General features: G+C 61.2%; 1 protein-coding gene across 2 annotated transcripts; it reads right to left on the reverse strand.

Annotated features, from left to right (window-relative positions):
• Window positions 1–1,931: 1,931 nt before the first annotated feature.
• On the reverse strand, window positions 1,932–16,232 carry DHX33 (DEAH-box helicase 33). 2 transcript variants are annotated; one of them, XM_006747942.3, is made up of 12 exons: window positions 15,941–16,231; window positions 13,764–13,924; window positions 12,952–13,179; window positions 12,602–12,772; window positions 10,125–10,310; window positions 9,401–9,512; window positions 8,321–8,480; window positions 8,147–8,235; window positions 7,520–7,647; window positions 6,966–7,169; window positions 4,326–4,412; window positions 1,932–3,460 (listed from the first exon to the last, which is right to left on the reverse strand). In XM_006747942.3, the coding sequence occupies exons 1-12, from the start codon at window positions 16,191–16,193 to the stop codon at window positions 3,152–3,154; spliced, it is 2,088 nt and encodes a 695-aa protein (XP_006748005.2). In that variant the 5' UTR covers window positions 16,194–16,231; the 3' UTR covers window positions 1,932–3,151. The 2 variants fall into 2 exon arrangements, with proteins under 2 accessions (XP_006748005.2, XP_081662032.1); XM_081805906.1 differs by having other exon boundaries at window positions 3,200–3,460; window positions 6,966–7,095; window positions 15,941–16,232.
• Between the last annotated feature and the right edge of the window lie 813 nt (window positions 16,233–17,045).

Below are 17,045 nucleotides of genomic sequence, written 5' to 3' on the forward strand. Positions count from 1 at the left end.
AACAAACTGAGGGTTCTAGAGGGGAGGGGGGTGGGAGGATGGGTTGGCCTGGTGGTGGGTATTGAGGAGGGCACGTTCTGCATGGAGCACTGGGTGTTGTGCACGAACAATGAATCATGGAACACTTCATCTAGAACTAATGATGTAATGTATGGGGATTAACATAAGAATAAAAAAAATAAATAAAAAAAAAAAAAAAAAAGAGAAATGAGTGGTAAAACTCCCGGGGCTGTTTCAAAAGCAAACAAGGCCGTGATCCCTTACAGGAGATGAGCCCAAGACCCCACCGCATTTATACCGGCCCCGCAGTGCGCCCACAGCCCCTTTCTCCGGCCGGACTGTTACCTCCGCTTCATTACAAGATTAAAGTCTCCGCCCTGGGAGGAGCGCAAGCTTCATGAGCAGAACACGTTTTCAACCTTGTGCCTGCATCATGCCCACCTCTACCTGCCCAGACAAAACTCCCCTTTCTGAGTAAGACCACACCAAACCAGTCTGCGCCAAGGTGGACCCCAGCGCGTAACTTTCAATGACTTTCTGTGATTAGAACACTGAAAATCACCCTCGGGGTGGACATTTAACATGCTGATTAGACATGCAACACACGAAGAGCCATGACCTTTAAGCACACAGGTGCTAAGTCCCCGCCTGTCTGTTTAGAGGGCACCCCTTTCCCACCCTGACCTCTCCCCGGGTAGTCAGCCTGAGAACTCCCGGCTCTGGGCTGGCGCATCAGCCCCGGGAAGGCCTGGCCCCGCACTCCTGCCCACCTGGTCAGGTTCTAGTGCTTAGAGAGCCCCCGGGCCCGACACTCCCTAACAAGAAAGTCAGTCTTCCCAAATGAGTGGCGAAGACTAATAATACTAGTACTTAAATATATTCTAAACAGCAGTGAAAGGAGATGCAAAAAAGAGCCACAGACATGATGGACAAGGTTCAGCTTTAATGGATCTGACAGTCCTGCGCACAGTGGAGCATTATATACTGGAGCTGCTGATTCCGCGGAGCCATCTGTCCCAACAAGAAGACTCTCAAAACACAACGTAAACCTGAGCAAAGCTGGGGTTTTCTCCTGCAAGTTCTCATAGTCCAGTCGGAATCTAAAGCCCTCGCTTCCCATTGGCGCGCCAGAGGAAGCCCATGGTCACGCCTGGCCTGGTCAGGCCGCTGGGACGGCGGGACTACGCGGGCGCACGGAGCTCTGAGCAGAACCGGCCTCCGTCCTGCCCGCCCTCCGCAGCCTGCAGAGGTGACGCCCAAGGAAGGGTTCTTGTCAGGGGCTGGGTGCCGGCGGTTCGTCCCTCACGGGCCGTGCGCCGGGAGCACGGGAGGCCTGCGGTCTGCGGGGAGGGCATCTCCCCCCACGAGGCTGCTCGGGGGAGCTGGTGATTCATCCGGAGAGATGCCACAGGCTGGGGAAGAGGCCTCTCACCTCAGAGGTCTTCTCACGGATGGCGATGCAACATCAATAGGAAACACGGAACTTTCTTAAGAAAGCGCGGTGTCCCCTGCAGCTCGGTATAAACCGCCGTTCCTTTCTTTATAGAACTTCGTAGTCAAAATGGGGTTTCCAATCTGGTTCAATCCCTGAGCAGCTAGGTTAAAAATTAACTTTTTAAAAAGCCCGATAAAAAAACTACTGTATCAAAACTCTGCCAGAATGTTGCAGCGACGATCGTCTTTCTGTACAGAAACGTTAGAGCTGTTGGAAGCTCTGTGCCCCGGGCTCCCGCTCGAACAGGTACTGAGCAGGGCGGCTGCTGCCCTCGCCCCAGAGAACCCCAGGGAACCCCAGAGAACGTACTGAGGAACGTCATCACCCACTCCCCACTGTTTACCAGCATGATTCACTTTTTATTAAAAATACAATGTATTCTTTCCCCAGTCAGGCTGAACATCCTAGGCCTCTATTAAGAAATGAGCAAAATACACTTAAAAATTTTTCTGAACAACTCGTCAGAAAGTCAGCAACCGTAAAGAACGAGGGGGTCTGAAGAAGAGCCAGCTGAAAGTCTTAAGAAATCAGGAAGACGGGGTATCTGGCCGGACGCTGGGGTGCTCGGGCGGGGAGCAACCCAGAGGCCGAGCCCCCGCCCCAGAGTGAAGACCGCCCGCGGTCTCTGCAGAGTGCCCCGGGCAGTGTGGCCCCCGCTTTGGAGCCACATGGTCCACTGGGTAAGGAATGACAGAAATACTGCACATCTGTGTTCACACCCACGAAGCCCACGAAAAATGCTAAATCGGCTTCTTTTAGGGCAAAACACTCTCTGGGAAAAGATGACTTGCTTATGGTAATTAAATAGCGAAGAGGAACCTTTGGTGTCTCTCCCCTTCTGAGAACACAAGGCCGGGAAGAGACTGGAGACCTTGGGACTCCCTCTGGCAGACGTGCAACCTGAGGCCCAGGGGGGGGACCAGCTCACGCAGGAAGGAGCAGAGCCAGGCTGTGTCCCCCTGTCCCCAAGAAGGAAGAAGCACTGAGACCAAGAATGAGATGCAAGAGCATGAACCCCAGGTGCGGCTGGGTCCTCACCGGCCATCCCCCTCCAGCCGCCCCAACCCGGGAGAGACGCGGCCAGTCCTCAGGCCCGCGGGGTCATACGTGCCCAGCTGGGGGCCACGGCGCCAGGTCAGCACCCCTCGACCGCCCCGCTTGGAGCCCAGGGGCGTGAGGTTCAGGAGGGCGAGAGCCAACAGCGCTTCCCTCCTCAAACTTCTAGAACGTGAGGACAGATCCAAGGACAACATCTGAGCTCTGCGACCCTGCAGAGTCCCCTCCCAGGAAATCCTCCCCATCACAGGGACTCGGGGATTCACACGGGGCGCGATGGCCCGCATCGAACGGTCTGTCCATCCGGGGCTCGGCGCGGACCTAAGCCTCCTGAGCCGGACCCTCGCACAACGCTACTACGCCCCCATGCGGTAGTCGGGGAACTGCGGCAGTTCCGGGGGGAGCGCCCCGCGGGGACCGAGCGCCCAGGGCTGCAGCTTCCACCCGCTGAACAGAAGCGCGCGGCTCTGCGCTCCAGGCTCTGCGCGCCGGGCTCGGGGATCGTCGGGCCCTGCGCTCCGGGCTCGGGGTCGTGCGGCCCCGCCGGCGCCAGGCCCTGCCAGCGCCAGCCCCCCACCCCGGGAGGGGGGACGCGGGGGCTCAGTCGCGGGCCGCCCGCAGCTTCCTCCGGAAGTAGTCGGGGGCGGCCTCGTACAGCCAGTCGGCGTCCACGACGCACAGGTCCCGCATGTAGCACCTGCCGGTGTGCAGCAGCTCCGTGTAGACGACGCAGGCCGGCCGGCAGTGGAAGAGCACGGACGAGGGGTGGATGGCCACCGGCTGGCGGGTGGCCGTGGTCACGTACGTGCCGTCGGGCTGCAGCTCGGCCGCGCTCATGAACAGGCTGTGCGCCAGGCAGCGGCGGACGCTCTCCACGTCCCCGCGGGAGGACACCATCGGCATGGACATCTGCGGCGGGAGAAGGAAGGAGCAGAGACCGGACCCCGGTCAGGCTCAACGGGCGCCCCGGACGTCGGCGGGGCCGCCGGGGCTCCGGCCGGGTGCGGAACCCCGTCCGCCTCGCTGCCCGGGATGAATGGCCGGCCGCGGCCCAGGGGGAAGGCCTTTCCTGCACTCCCAACCGCGGCCCAATTCACCTTCGTGTTCTGGAGCGCCCCTCCAGCGAGGCCCTCCCGGAGCCTCCCGGGTCCACATCCCCCGCGGTCGGGCCCCCAGCACTGGTTCCAGAAGCTCCCACCCCTCAGCTGCGCCCCAGGGGAGCAGGGCACCAGCCGACCAGAACGCTGGTGGATGCCCGCCTGACCCCGCCGGCCGCCAGGAGTGGGAGCTCTGGAAACCTGACCACTGCCCCGGCTCCCCTAAGGGGAGAGGCCTGGGAGAGCAATCACCGCGGAGGCGGAAGGGGGGAAGCGGGAGGCGTGTGCAAAGAACCGCCTGAGAGCGCCCCCCCACCGGCTCCAACCGGTCCCCTGGGGCTCGACCATTTCCTGTCCACAGCTACCCAGAGAAACCGCTCTATCCCACTTCTCCCTTTAAGATGCCTCTGGGGGTTTTGGTTTCTGCCATCGACTGACCCCCGCCTGCGGAGGACCCGCTTCATCTCAGCTATCACCACCTCCAGGGAGCCCCCGAGTCCTGCAGCTAACTGCTGGTCTCTCCTTCCAGGCTGCCAGCTCCCGGGACAAACTACGCAGGTTCTTTAGGCCCCAGTTTCAGCGTCTGGAAAGTGGGACTAGAACCCCACAGCGGAGATGCCAGGATTTCAGATGAGGACCGGGGGAGGAGTTCTCCTAGACACCAGGAGGACCGGTACCTTCAAGCAGATATCCCTCAGCTGTGCTCGGACTTCAGCCACCAGCATCATGTTCTTGCTGTTGACAAAGTTCTCTCTGCACCAATCCTGAACGGGAGAGAAAGAGCACAACCCCGTCACTTCCACAGAGAAAAGAACAGAACTTTGAGAACGCAGCTGAATTCAGAGAGAAGACGTCAGTTGCCAAAATACAGGAAAACCGCTTTCTATCAGAAAGCGTGAACTATAAGGGTAAACTAGAAATACTTCACAATCTAAAAATTCCCTGTCAGGGGCCTCAGCTGGCTGGGTTGGGGAAGCTCACGACTCTCAATCTCAGGGTGGTGGGTTTGAGCCCCACGCTGGGAGTAAAGATTACTTAAATAAACAAAAGTTTTAAAAAAAGTTCCTTATGTCAAGTCACCGTGAAAAAAGCTACAGACTGGAGTATTTGCATCACTACACCCAATAAAGGATTAATGACTCCAGAATACATGAAAAAAACTTCTATGTATCGATGAGACAATGACCAACAACTCGGCAGGAAAAAGGACAAAGGACGGGAACACCCGACCCGCAGACACGGACTACGAACGTCCAATGAAGGTCCGCACGATGCTCGGCCTCTGGGTGACCCACGGCAAAGTGATGTAAAGGAACTGAGATATGACAGGGTTTCATGTCCATCGACTCGGCGAAAACGCATCACTTCAGCGGAGAGGCAGGGGGTGGGAGAGGGACCCTCCCGACCTCTGCGGGTGGACAGCACACCGTGTGCTCACGCAGTCGGGCATGTGGTCACCCCTGCGGGAAGGGCTTTTGCCGGATGTACAGCATTTTATTTCCTCAAAAATAAACATAAATACAGCAGAATGTTTACAACCACTGAACCTGAGCAGTGGCTGTTTTTCTCTTGAGAACTGACTGCGTCACGATGCAGAGTAGAAGCGCACATGGCAGGCGCACGAGCGGATTTCACGGACAAATGAGAGAATATACAGGTGTATTTCTGAAAGTGCGCATCACACCATCTCACTTGTAGGGAAGACCTGAGTTAGTACTTGGTTTTGCTAACTGCAAGCAGCACAATAGGATTTTCACTTTTATGGAAAAGGGGGAAAAGCAAAAGCAGCTCAGTGTGTGTTCTGTTCTGCAGTGAGCCCCACAGAGGTGGCCCAACCGGCCCCCACCCCGGAGCTGCGTGGACCCCCCAACCCCGAGCTGCACTGACCCCGGAGCTGAGTGGGCCCTGGAGCTGCGCGGACCCCTGGAGCTGGGCTGACCCGGGAGCTGCGCGGAGCCCCGGAGCTGGGCTGAGCCAGGAGCTGCACGGACCCCAGAGCTGCACTGACCCCGGAGCTGCGGGGACCCCCCAACCCCGAGCTGCACTGACCCCAGAGCTGAGCGGACCCTGGAGCTGCGTGGGCCACCGACCTGCACGGACCCCGGAGCTGTGCGGACCCCAGAGCTGCGCGGAGCCCCGGAGCTGGGCTGAGCCGGGAGCTGCGTGGACCCCGGAGCTGTGCAGACCCCCGGAGCTGGGCTGAGCCGGGAGCTGCGTGGACCCCGGAGCTGTGCAGACCCTCGGAGCTGGGCTGACCCGGGAGCTGCGTGGACCCCGGAGCTGTGCAGACCCTCGGAGCTGGGCTGACCCGGGAGCTGCGCGGAGCCCCGGAGCTGGGCTGAGCCAGGAGCTGCACGGACCCCAGAGCTGCGTGGGCCACCAACCTGCGCGGACCCTGGAGCTGCGCGGACCCCGGAGCTGTGCAGACCCCGGAGCTGGGCTGACCCCGGAGCTGCGTGGACCCCCCAACCCCGAGCTGCACTGACCCCAGAGCTGAGCGGACCCTGGAGCTGTGTGGGCCACCGACCTGTGCGGACCCCAGAGCTGCGCGGAGCCCCGGAGCTGGGCTGAGCCGGGAGCTGCACTGACCCCGGAGCTGCACTGACCCCAGAGCTGAGCGGACCCTGGAGCTGCGCGGACCCCAGAGCTGCGCGGACCCCTGGAGCTGGGCTGACCCGGGAGCTGCGTGGACCCCGGAGCTGTGCAGACCCCCGGAGCTGGGCTGACCCGGGAGCTGCGCCGGACGCTCCGGCATCAAGCCGCCGCAGGAGCCGCGGGGCTTTAGCTGCATTTCTTCTGTGCATCTGTTAGTAACATGGGGCCTAAGGCTCAGAAAAGCCTAAGACAAGCTACTTTTTGGGTCTGGGAACACGGCAAACCATCTCCGCCTGAATGACAACCGCTTCTCCCCTCTGCGCCACCCTGGCTTGTGAGAGCTTTCAGAGCGCTCTGCCGTCAGACGGCGGGGATCTAGAACGCCTTCCCATCCGGCTCTGAGAACAGAAAGAGCCCCCGAGCCAACGCTGCCACGGAGAAAGGCAGGGGCAAGTGGGGAAAAGCTCATTTCGGAGCTAAGAAGCTGGGCCACCCAGCGCTCGGGGCCCCTGCCCGGCGAGGACGAGGGGGACACCGACGGGGACACTGATGGGGTGGAGGCCGGCGCTGTGGTCCTCCCCGGTGAGCCCTGTGTGCAGGCGCCGTGGCCGGGCCCCCCGCACTGACCGCGCGGCTCGTGATGCCCTGCCGAAGGGCCGGCGCGCGTCAGGCTCAAGCGTGGGAGGACGCACAGCGGGAGAGAAGGCCCGGGCGAGGCTGACCTTGCTGCCACCCAGGTTCTTGAAGGTCCGGTAGATGTTGAGCAGCGTGATGTGGTCCCCCTCCCCGGACACGAACTTCTTGCGGACGGCCTGCACCTCGTCGCGCCGGGCCGGAGGGCTGTACAGAACGCTGTCCACCGACAGCAGAGAAACGACGGTCAGGATCTCCTCGGTGCAGTGGAACTTGGGGGACAGGAGGATGGTCTGCACACAGAAATGACAAACGGTGTGTGCCGAGATCTCCCCCCGTTCTGAGCACAGCCCTTCCACCCGCGGCCTCGGAGGCCAGGTGTTTCTGCAGCTGCCTGCTCCCCAGAACCCCACGGCCTTCCCGCAGGCTCCCACATTCCTGGGGGCCTGGGGGGCTCACGACTTAGCGCGGCCCTGAATCTCACACAAGGCCAGAGCGCATCAGACACGTCGTGGGGCCACAGCTACTCAGGAGTGACAGTGAAGGTGAAGCCAGGGCCCTGGGGCTTGGGGGGGCGGGGAGCAGGTGGCTGCCCCACGAGCTGTGACAGGCAGAAGAGGCACGGAGGGGAGGGGCGACTCACTTTGGCAAATCTGGGCTCTAAAGGGAAAGCTGCCATCTTTCTTCCCAGTGGAGTCAGGGTAAGCTGGTCGTCCTTCTGTTCGAGAGCACCCAGCAGGTCCAGCTGGGCGACAGCCGCCTGAATGTGATCTGCAGACAGACGGGAGAGGAGGAAAGCCTGCAGCCACTCTGCGCTTCGGGGCGCCCACCCCGGTCCGGGCGCACAGCGGCCAGCGACAGCCCTGTCTTCAGGTCTGCCTGCAGCGATGGCCCGTGACCCCGCTGCGTCACACGCACGCACCCCGCACACAGACGCGCAGCAGCGCCCACAGGCCCTGCGAGGCCCAGCGGAGAAACGCTTCCTATCCTCCCCTTCGTACTTTGAGTTCCAACCACGTCCACGCACCACCTGCCGAGGGGTCAAGCAGCACGTCCGACGACGCAGTAAGCACACAAGCGCGGAGACGAAATGCCGCGCCGCAGCCCGACGCGAGCCACGGCTCCCGCCCGGGAGCTCTTACATGCACAGAACCTCCCCGGGGATTCCCAGGTGCCCCTCGACAGCCGAGCGACACGAGCGGACCCCCAGACCCTTTTCGGAGAGCCCACCCGTTAGTTGGTCCTCGTCCACCCGGGCCCTGCCGCCTACCTGGAGAGGGCTTGGACATGAAGTCAAAGGTGAGCACATCGGGGACTTTCATTGCAAGGAGCTGCAGCAGCATGCTCGCCAGGTTACACCTGTGAGGAGCAGACCCGCGGCTGACGCACCTGCTCCCGGTCCTGCAGCCCCGGGGTCGGGGCGGCGGGGGGCGGGAGCACCTACCTCTGGATCTCCGGCACGGTCATCTTCTCAAACTTCTCGAACTCGTCCTCCGTGTAGAGCCGGTAACAGACACCGCTGTCCTCCCTGCCGGCCCGGCCCGAGCGCTGCCACGCCTGGGTCTTGGACACGCGCTGCACGGCGAGCACCTCCAGGCCGCTGCCTGGGGGGAGAAGGGCCCGCGTTAGCGCTTCGCCCTACACACGAACACGCGGGTTCCGCAGCGGGGAGAAGCAGCAGCATCCCTCGGAACACCAGTGAGCCTCCTGCAGCACGAGTCCAGAACCCCAAGGCCGCGTGGGAACGCGCAGAACCAGAGCGCTCCGCACTGAAACGGCGGGGGACGCGTCTCAGGGACATCAGAACGTGCTCAGCCACGCCCGTCTGCCTGGGCCCAAGGGTGCCCAAACCCCGACTCCAGGAAACGGGCAGCTGGTCACCAGTCAATACCCGAGCCTGCACCCGCCCTCCCAGCTGTGCTGTAAGAGGGAGACGTGGGACGGAGTCACTCCCGGGAGTGAATAGGACACGTGTCCTGGATAAAGGTGTGCCCTGTGCCAGGCACGGGCGAACAGGTCCTTCCAGCACTAACTCCAAGTCCACACCCTCGGGTGCTGAGTCGTGCTCCGTAATCAGACACTTCGGGGGCCTCTAATCCTCCGCAGCACAAAGCCCGGTAGAAAGCAGAGGACCGGAGTGCCCAGCAAGCTCCCACTGCACACCCTCAGGAACAGCCGGTGTCTCACCCCGGCCTGGGAGGTTTGCTTCCTGGGACGCCCGGAGCTCAAACATCCAGCCCGACGAAGCTCCCGCCGTGGTGTCGGGGGTCCCTGGCTGCACAGCCCCCTCACCCAGCTGCTCAGGGGGTCTCAGGTCAGGCCCGGCCCCTGTTCTCGAGCCGGCGAAGCCTGGACCCCTGTCCTGCCCCGCCTGGCCCCTCGATCCCAATGCCTGCCTCCTTCCTGGACCTGCTTTCGGCCCGTGTCACCTGCGCTGCCCCGGCTGGTCACAGCGAGTCCGAGCAGGAGGCGCTCGCTGGGAGAAGCTGTGGGGAGAAGAGGGGCTCGTGGGCTCGGTTCTCACCAGGATTATACTTCTTTGCTTTAACCATGCCTGTGTCGACCACGTATTTTATTCCCGTGATGGTTATGGAGGTCTCAGCGATGTTGGTTGAAATGATCACTTTGCGACAGCCCTGGAAGGAGGAAGAAACCAGAAAGTGACGCACAGGACTCCGAAGTTTCACAACATAATTCTCACCGGTAGTTTCCACAGTCCACTCGTGCTCCAGATCCACGTGACTAACGGGAATTCCTAACACTGAGCGGGGAGGTTCCCGTCTTCAAGGCTTATTTGAGATGATGAGCTGCAGGGGAACAGGCAGATGTGGGCTGGACCCCTGGCCCCACCGGGCACTCCCTGAGCACCGTCGCTCCGCCTCTCGGGGCCTCCGTGTCTACACGACGAGACCGACCCCCACCCTGCCAGTTCTCCAGAGGGCAGGCCGCACACGCAGGGTGTATGCACAGTGCCTGGCCCGGCCGGTGCTTGCACTACACGGTGTGGCAAGTGCACACGGCTGGTCTGTGTCGGACTTGGGAGAGCCCCTCGTCCACCGGTCGCCTACTGCCTCTGCCCACCCCACCCCCACGGTCTCCCCACTCTCCCTGTTCCCACCAGGCTGGGGAGCCCCGTCTGGGGCTGTGTCTCCTAGTCCTGCGGCTTTGCGGCTTGTGCATCTGGTACCCGAGCATCCCGCCCCACAGGTGCCCAGGGACGGGGCCGCACAGGACAGGTGCACGCTCACCTTTGGGGCCCCCTGGAAGACGCGGAGCTGCTGGGCGTAGGGCAGGGAGGCGTACAGAGGAAGGACCAGCATGGAGGGGCAGCCGTCCGGGAGGTGCTTCGCGATGTCTCGGCAGGTCTTGCTCATGGCTTCGATCTCCTCCTGCCCCGTGAGGAACACCAGGATGTCCTGAGAAGGAGGGGCCTCCTGCAGAAGGGGAAGCGTGGGGTCACTAGGTGCCGACGAGCGCAGGCTGCACGGAACACAACGGCAGTCATGAGAAAGCTTCCCGGAGTTATTTCCTTCCCCGTGGAGAGGTACATGGGCCTACACTTGGGGTCTCCTCCGGGAGAACAGCCCCACCCACAGTGCACGGAGCTGTCACTTGAGTTGGCCAGCTATGTTTAGAAGCCAGTTCCCAGGGCGCCTGGGTGGCTCAGTCGTTAAGCGTCTGCCTTCGGCTCGGGTCGTGATCCCTGGGTCCTGGGATCGAGCCCCGCGTCGGGCTCCCTGCTCAGCGGGAAGCCTGCTTCTCCCTCTCCCACTCCCCCTGCTTGTGTTCCCTCTCTCGCTGTGTCTCTGTCAAATAAATAAAATCTTTAAAAAAAAAAAAAAAGTCAGTTCCCACATCCAGTAGATCTGCTGCCGAAGCGAGCACGTTCCTCCATCTACACAGTAAGCCCAGAGCAACAGACGCAGCAGAAGAGAAGAGGGATCCCAAGTTTCGACCCGCTTTGAGAGACGAGGGGGAGGGAAAGAATGGGCAGAGAGTGCTCCAGCCTGGGCGTGGTCTGAAGGGTGTACAGCGACAAGACGCGGCCGGGCTCCCTGGAGAAGACAGGAAGGCCTGGGACTCGGCGTGAGGCAGGGGTGGGTCACGGGAAGGGGGAAACCCAAGGACGGTGTGGTTGACCCCAGCTGCCCTCCTCTAGCCGACAGGGCAGGAGGCCAGGAAGACACGGGAGACGGGAGGCCGGGATGGGATTCCACCCGGACGCCCGGGACAAGTCCAGAAGCTGTGCCGAGGCTCAGGAGCAACCTGCCCTGCAGAAAGACAGCATGAGGCGCTCCGGGGAAACGTGATCGCATGCGAACACGAGAAAAATATTCACGATGGGCCAATGGGAGATGCTGGAACACCTGGGGGAAAATGAGCCACAGGAATGCAGAAAACTTGTACAACTATGTTGCACAAGGAAGGAGCCATCGAGACGGGTCCTGCTGGCAACGTGGGGTCCCAAAGCTGCAATGCCGACCGGTGGCTTGAAAACCATGAGATGCATCTATGCTGAGAGGCTGCAGGAGCATCAGGTCAGGGAGGGTAAGGGTAAAGCCTCACCTCCCTCGGCTGGAACTAACTGCCCGAGACCCGCAGTGTCGGCAGGTACCGTCAGAAACACTAGGGAATCCCGAGGAAGCAGCCGGGATCTGGAACGGGGACATAAAAGCAGCGGCTGGGGGGCGCCTGGGGGGCTCGGTCGTTGGGCGTCTGCCTTGGGCTCAGGTCATGATCCCAGAATCCTGGGATCGAGCCCCGCATTGGGCTCCCTGCTCGGCGGGAGGCCTGTTTCTCCCTCTCCCACTCCCCCTGCTTGTGTTCCCTCTCTCGCTGTATCTGTCTCTGTCAAATGAATAAATAAAATCTTAAAAAAAAAACAAAAAGCAGCGGCTGGGTTGTTTGATCCACTGGAGAGAGGAGAGCGTAGGCGCACTCGAGGAAGCGGGACGCGGGGAGGCAGAGAGAAGCTCAAGCGGACCCTCTGCTGAGGGAGGAGCCGCGGGCCGCCGTGGGGCTGAGCTCCTGACCCCGAGATCACGACCTGAGCTGAAGTCAAGAGTCGGGCGCTTCACAGACTGAGCCGCCCACGCGCCCAGCCGCTGGTTTTTATGATCCTTTTAGAACAAACTATTGCCCTTTTAAACTTTAAACTAAGCCCTCACCAGTTAAAATCAAAATTATTCTTAAAAGATTTGCCTCTAGGTTCTTTCAGAAAGTTAACATGAAGTACGAACACTCAATTTTATGAGGGCAACAAAAAGGAGAGGATTTAATCATTCAGACTTAAGTAAATGTCTAATAAAATGAGAGGAGATTTTGCAATGTTTCTCTAACTCGGTTTTTCCAAAGAACCCGAAAACTCTAAGGGGCTACCCGTTACTGGGTCGACACGAACCCTCGACAACAGGCAGCAAAGAGCAGGGGCCACATGTGAGTCGGGCAGCAGTGCCGCGGGCTCCGGCCGGCACCGACGACCGAACGCCGTTCTGCTCTAACCGAACAAGTGTCCTGGCTCAGCCGAGGCATGAGGACGCTCAGAGAGGAATTATTTTTCATTTTAGAGAAGAGAAGAGATGCCAAAAAGTAAGAAGCTGGACACGGCAACTCATGTCACGGGCAGAGCGCACGGGGCGCTTCGGTTGGCAGCGTTTCGAGGCCGAGCGCGCCCCCGACGGCGAGGTGAGCCCGGCCTGCGCGCGCACGCGCGGCCAGCCCGCACCTGGTGGATCTGGAAGACGGAGACGAGCGCGGCGTGCAGGTAATCCTGCTGCGGCTGTTTGGTGTAGAACACCTGGATGGGGTGCTGCCGACCCTCCAGGTAGAGGACGGGCGCTCCGTTGAAATAGTGCGAGAACAGATCCACGTCCATGGTCGCGGACATGACGATCACCTGCGTTTGGGACGGAAGAGCGTGATGGCAAGGCCGCGCTGGGCCTGTCCGGGTCCCCTCCGCCCCCGGCCCGGCGGGCAGCTGGTGAGGCCTGTGCCCCCATGTCCGGAAGCAGGGTGGGCAGGGGCGCCAGGCCGAGGAAGGAACTCGGGCCTCTCCGGGACACGAACCACACCTACTTTGAGAGGCAGCTTCCCCAGTTCCTTTCTCCTCTTCTGGGCGGCCTTCACCACCCCGAAGAGCACATCGGTGTGGACAGTCCGCTCGTGGGCTTCATCCAACACGACACAGCTGTACTTGCGCAGCAGAGAGTCGGAAATCGCTTCTCGCAGAAGCATGCCGTCCGTCAGGAACTTGATCCTGGTGGCCTCTGAGGTCAGGTCGTCGAAGCGCACCGTGTAGCCCACCTGTGCGAGGAACCGCTCGTTCAGTCGGCGCGGGCTGAGCAGCTGCTGGGTGCCCAGTGCCAGGCAGGCACACGCGCCCTCGTGGGGACCGCGGCCCCCTGCTCCCTTGGGCACGCACGGGCAGCCGACGCGTCCCTGTAACTGCAAGTATAAGCACTACAAGGAACCTAAAACTGCTCTTACTCTAGCTACTTAATAACTTAAAGGGAAGCTACGGACAGACAAGAAAAGATGCCCAAAATACTTTAAAGCGAAATGCATAAACACACACGCAAAGCTGATGTATCCACAGTTCTGGGGCTCGTTCTCCGTACCCACATATTCGCTAAAGAAGTCCTTACGCTTTCTCAGAGATTTCAGAGGTTACGGAAGCCCGAAGAATGCTCGAGGAAAGCAACTAATTTATCCAACTTGCCAACAGACTCCGAACGCAAAGCAAATGGCACAGACATGTGAGGTCTGGGGAACGAGTGAGAGACTCAGGCCTAAGTGACCGGGGCAAGAGCGAGCCTCCCCGCGTCCGGGAGCCGGGCTCAGGAAAGCGCCATGCGGGCGGGCGGGCAGCAGAGAAGGAGGTGAGGTACCAGCTTCCCGAGCTCAGTTCTCTTCTCATCGGAGACTCTCGTGGCCAGAGAGATGGCAGCCACTCGGCGAGGCTGGGTCACCGCAATGATACCCTGGCGGCCGACCCCCCCTTCGTAGAGATACTGCGGGAGCTGCGTCGTCTTCCCAGAGCCCGTTTCCCCTGAGAAAGAAGACAAGTCTCACCTACATGCGAGTTAACACAGATTTCACCAAACCCTAAGTTGATAAAGCCCCAGGAAAACGGGCGCTCGAGCGTGTCGCTGGAGGAGCGTTCATTTGAACTGCACCTCAGAAGGCCAAGTTGTATCAGAAACACCTTTAAAAATTTTACACCCTGGACAGAAAATTCCACTTGCAGGAATGGATTCTGAGGAGATAAAGATGTGTGTAAAGATTTAGCTTCCAGAGATGTGTATTCAACTTTGTTTCGGGCCCCGAAAACTGGAAACAATGTAAATGTTCAACAACAGGTAACCCGCATAGAAAACCACAGGAGGAAATACAACTGTCACATAAAACGGTTACTTCTCAGAAGAATAAATTCTGCTCTTACTCTAGCTACTTAATAACTTAAAGGGAAGCTACGGACAGACAAGAAAAGATGCCCAAATGCACCATTCTGCAGCCTGCCCTTTCTTTCAGACCCTGCCCTGGCCCACACTTTAGGACTCGCCTGCTGTTGCCAGGTCTGCCTGGCAAACTCTACAGGATGAGTCACACCTCAAACTCTCTCCCTGGGGCTCCACTGGTGGCCTCCTCCTATGGTGTCCCTCCTATTGTCCATCTCCCCTCCAGCACCAACCACCTTACACTGTGCACCAACACCGCAAGTCCCTGGAGGGCAGGGAAGGTCGACCTGTCTCTTCCATGAACTTGAGCATCCTACATACAGTTAGCACCCAATGTTATTTCCCACCCGCGTGGGCTCCTCTAACTGTACCTAAGTAGAACAAAGAATCTGGTAAACCTGGGCATCCTTCCCCTCTGGCTACCACTAAGCTGCTCTGACCTTAGAGTCCTAAATAGGGTTATTCTTGCATTTCCCACTCTGCTCATCCTCCTGACCCAGCCAAGAATCACAGACTAAGAATGTGATTATTCTGCCGCATTCCTGCTGAATGCACCAGGCAAAACCCCAAATGTGGATCGATGTCTCCCTGTCCATCTTTTCTGCTCTTACACCAGACTACTGGGCGCTGCTAACGTAAAACAGCGCACGCGTGCAGATGAAGATAGGATATGGAGATGTGAAGACACGAGTGTGTAGTGGGGCCGAAGCACCTGGACTGCAGCAATACCGCTGACCCTGTTCTCGCTTCTGCAGCCTGGCTCTGTCCCCATCCTCCCCAAGGGGCCACCTGAGGCCCCATGACGCCCGTTCTCAGCACAGCTCCGGCACCTATTCCTATATAACTGAAGTCCTCACGTGTGCTCTCCCTCCCCCACAAACTTCACTCCAGCCACACCCATGCTCACCTCCTTTCGCCAGCCCCCAGCCTCCTGGATGACCTTCCTCCTATTCCTGGCCAGCTTGCTTCCAAGCGCCCCCCTTCCCCCCTACCCCCCCAAGCTCCACTCTATTCCTGCCGGCTTTCCGTCTTCAGCTCCTTCAGCTCTTCCCCTCAACCAACGAACGCAAACGCCTCAGCTTCCTCCCCTTCCTCCCGCAGAAGCCTGCTCTCACGCCTTCCTCCCCTCAGCGCCTACTCAGCCCTCAGCCCGGTGGTAAGTCTGCTCCTACCCCCCAGCTTTGCCGAAGGCGCGCTCAATGGCATGCACAGTCGGTACCCCGCGCCCAAATCCAGGGGGCACGGTCTGGGTACCTGTGCGGGGCCTCACCGCTGCATCCGTTCGCTCCCTTCTTCCTACGACCCTACTCCTCTGACTCTCGCCCTCCCGGGTCTCCCTCCGCTTCGAGCGCTCGTCCCCGCCGTCCTTCGGGAGCTCTTCCTAACTTGAGCGCTGGAGACCAACGCCCCCGAGTCACAAGCCCGCCTCCCCGTTCGCGCACCAGAGGCTGCGACTTCGCGTCAGCCCCGCCTGCCTCTCCCCTCCGGCGGCTCCCCCGCAGCAGGCCCGTCCCCGTGCGCGCACCGCGCTGCCCCGGGGGCCGCCTCCGTCGGCCGCCGCCCCCCGGACCCTCCCCTCTGAGCCCCGAGCCCCTCGCGCCGCTCACCGATGAGGACGGCGCTGTCCAGGTTCCGGAGCTGGGCCAGCAGCTGCCCCCGCGCCGGGAAGATGGGCAGGCTCCGGCGCTGCCGCTCCACCGCCTCGGGGTAGGGGCTGGCCGCGGGCTGCGCCAGGGCCGACTGCTGCCTCCGGCCTCCGCCGCCGCCGCCCGCGGCCAGCAGCATCACCACGCGCCCCCCGGGCGGCCCGCAGCCCGGCCGGAACCTCTTGGCCGGCGGGAAGCCCGCCTCCTCGGGCATGTCGGGCGGCCGCCGCGACGGGAGGCCCGCACCCCGGCGGCCGACGGCAGGCGCGTGCGGCCCCTTCCTGCCGCGCGCCGCGGCGCCCGCCGATGACCTCACGGCCGCCGCCGCGGGCCTCCGCGAAGGACTACGACTCCCGGCGTGCACTGGGGGCCTGGGCTGGTGTGCGCGAGTGGGGGCCGGAAGAGGGGGTCGCGAGGTACGACCGGGAGGAAGAGCCGGAGCTACAACGGTGAGGGGCGGGATGCACGGTTCCGGACGACCTCCACCAGCGATACTGACGCTCTTCCTGTCCGTTCTACTGTCCTGGTAACACGGTTTCCTCCCGGTGAACACGCGTCTCCCCTTGTCGCCCACAGCAACACCCGCTCTGCAAGGGTAAAATCAACGGGGAACGCGCAGACACGGGCACTACTTAACCCTCTATGCATGCCGTACGGTAGATCCTGACGTGAGCCGCGAGAACCAGCGCCTGACATCCCTGAAAGTCACTCGGATGCCCCTGCTGTTAGGGCCGGGGAAGGTCTCGTAGGGTATGCCGCTGACAACCGAGTTCTCTCGGGACCGGGTCTGCGCGGGTCAGGCCGGCAGGGAGGGGTTCAGTGGCCGGCGGGGACTGTGGCCCGCGCTTCCTCCCCAGCCCCCTCCCCAGCTCCCAACCCCCTTCCCTCCCCACCTCCCCCAGCCCCCTCCCCAGATCTCCCCCCTCTTCCCTCCTCAGGTCCTCCCCCAGCCCCTTCCCCGTTCCCTCCCCAGCTCCTCCCCAGCTCCCAACCCCCTTCCCTCCCCACCTCCCCCAGCCCCCTCCCCAGATCTCCCCCCTCTTCCCTCCTCAGGTCCTCCCCCAGC

Source organism: Leptonychotes weddellii, chromosome 15 (assembly GCF_054177405.1).
Source record: "Leptonychotes weddellii isolate Sample4059 chromosome 15, ASM5417740v2, whole genome shotgun sequence".
In the NCBI taxonomy this organism is placed as follows: Eukaryota; Metazoa; Chordata; class Mammalia; order Carnivora; family Phocidae; genus Leptonychotes; species Leptonychotes weddellii.

Excerpts from the sequence above, each read along its gene's own strand:
- DHX33 (XM_006747942.3), bottom strand. The coding sequence starts at position 16,193 with ATGCCCGAGGAGGCGGGCTTCCCGCCGGCCAAGAGGTTCCGGCCGGGC. Across the intron at positions 13,925-15,940 it reads GGACAGCGCCGTCCTCATCG|GGGAAACGGGCTCTGGGAAG; the intron begins GTGAGCGGCGCG and ends CTTCTTTCTCAG. Across the intron at positions 10,311-12,601 it reads CCGTCTTCCAGATCCACCAG|GAGGCCCCTCCTTCTCAGGA; the intron begins GTGCGGGCTGGC and ends CCCCTTCTGCAG.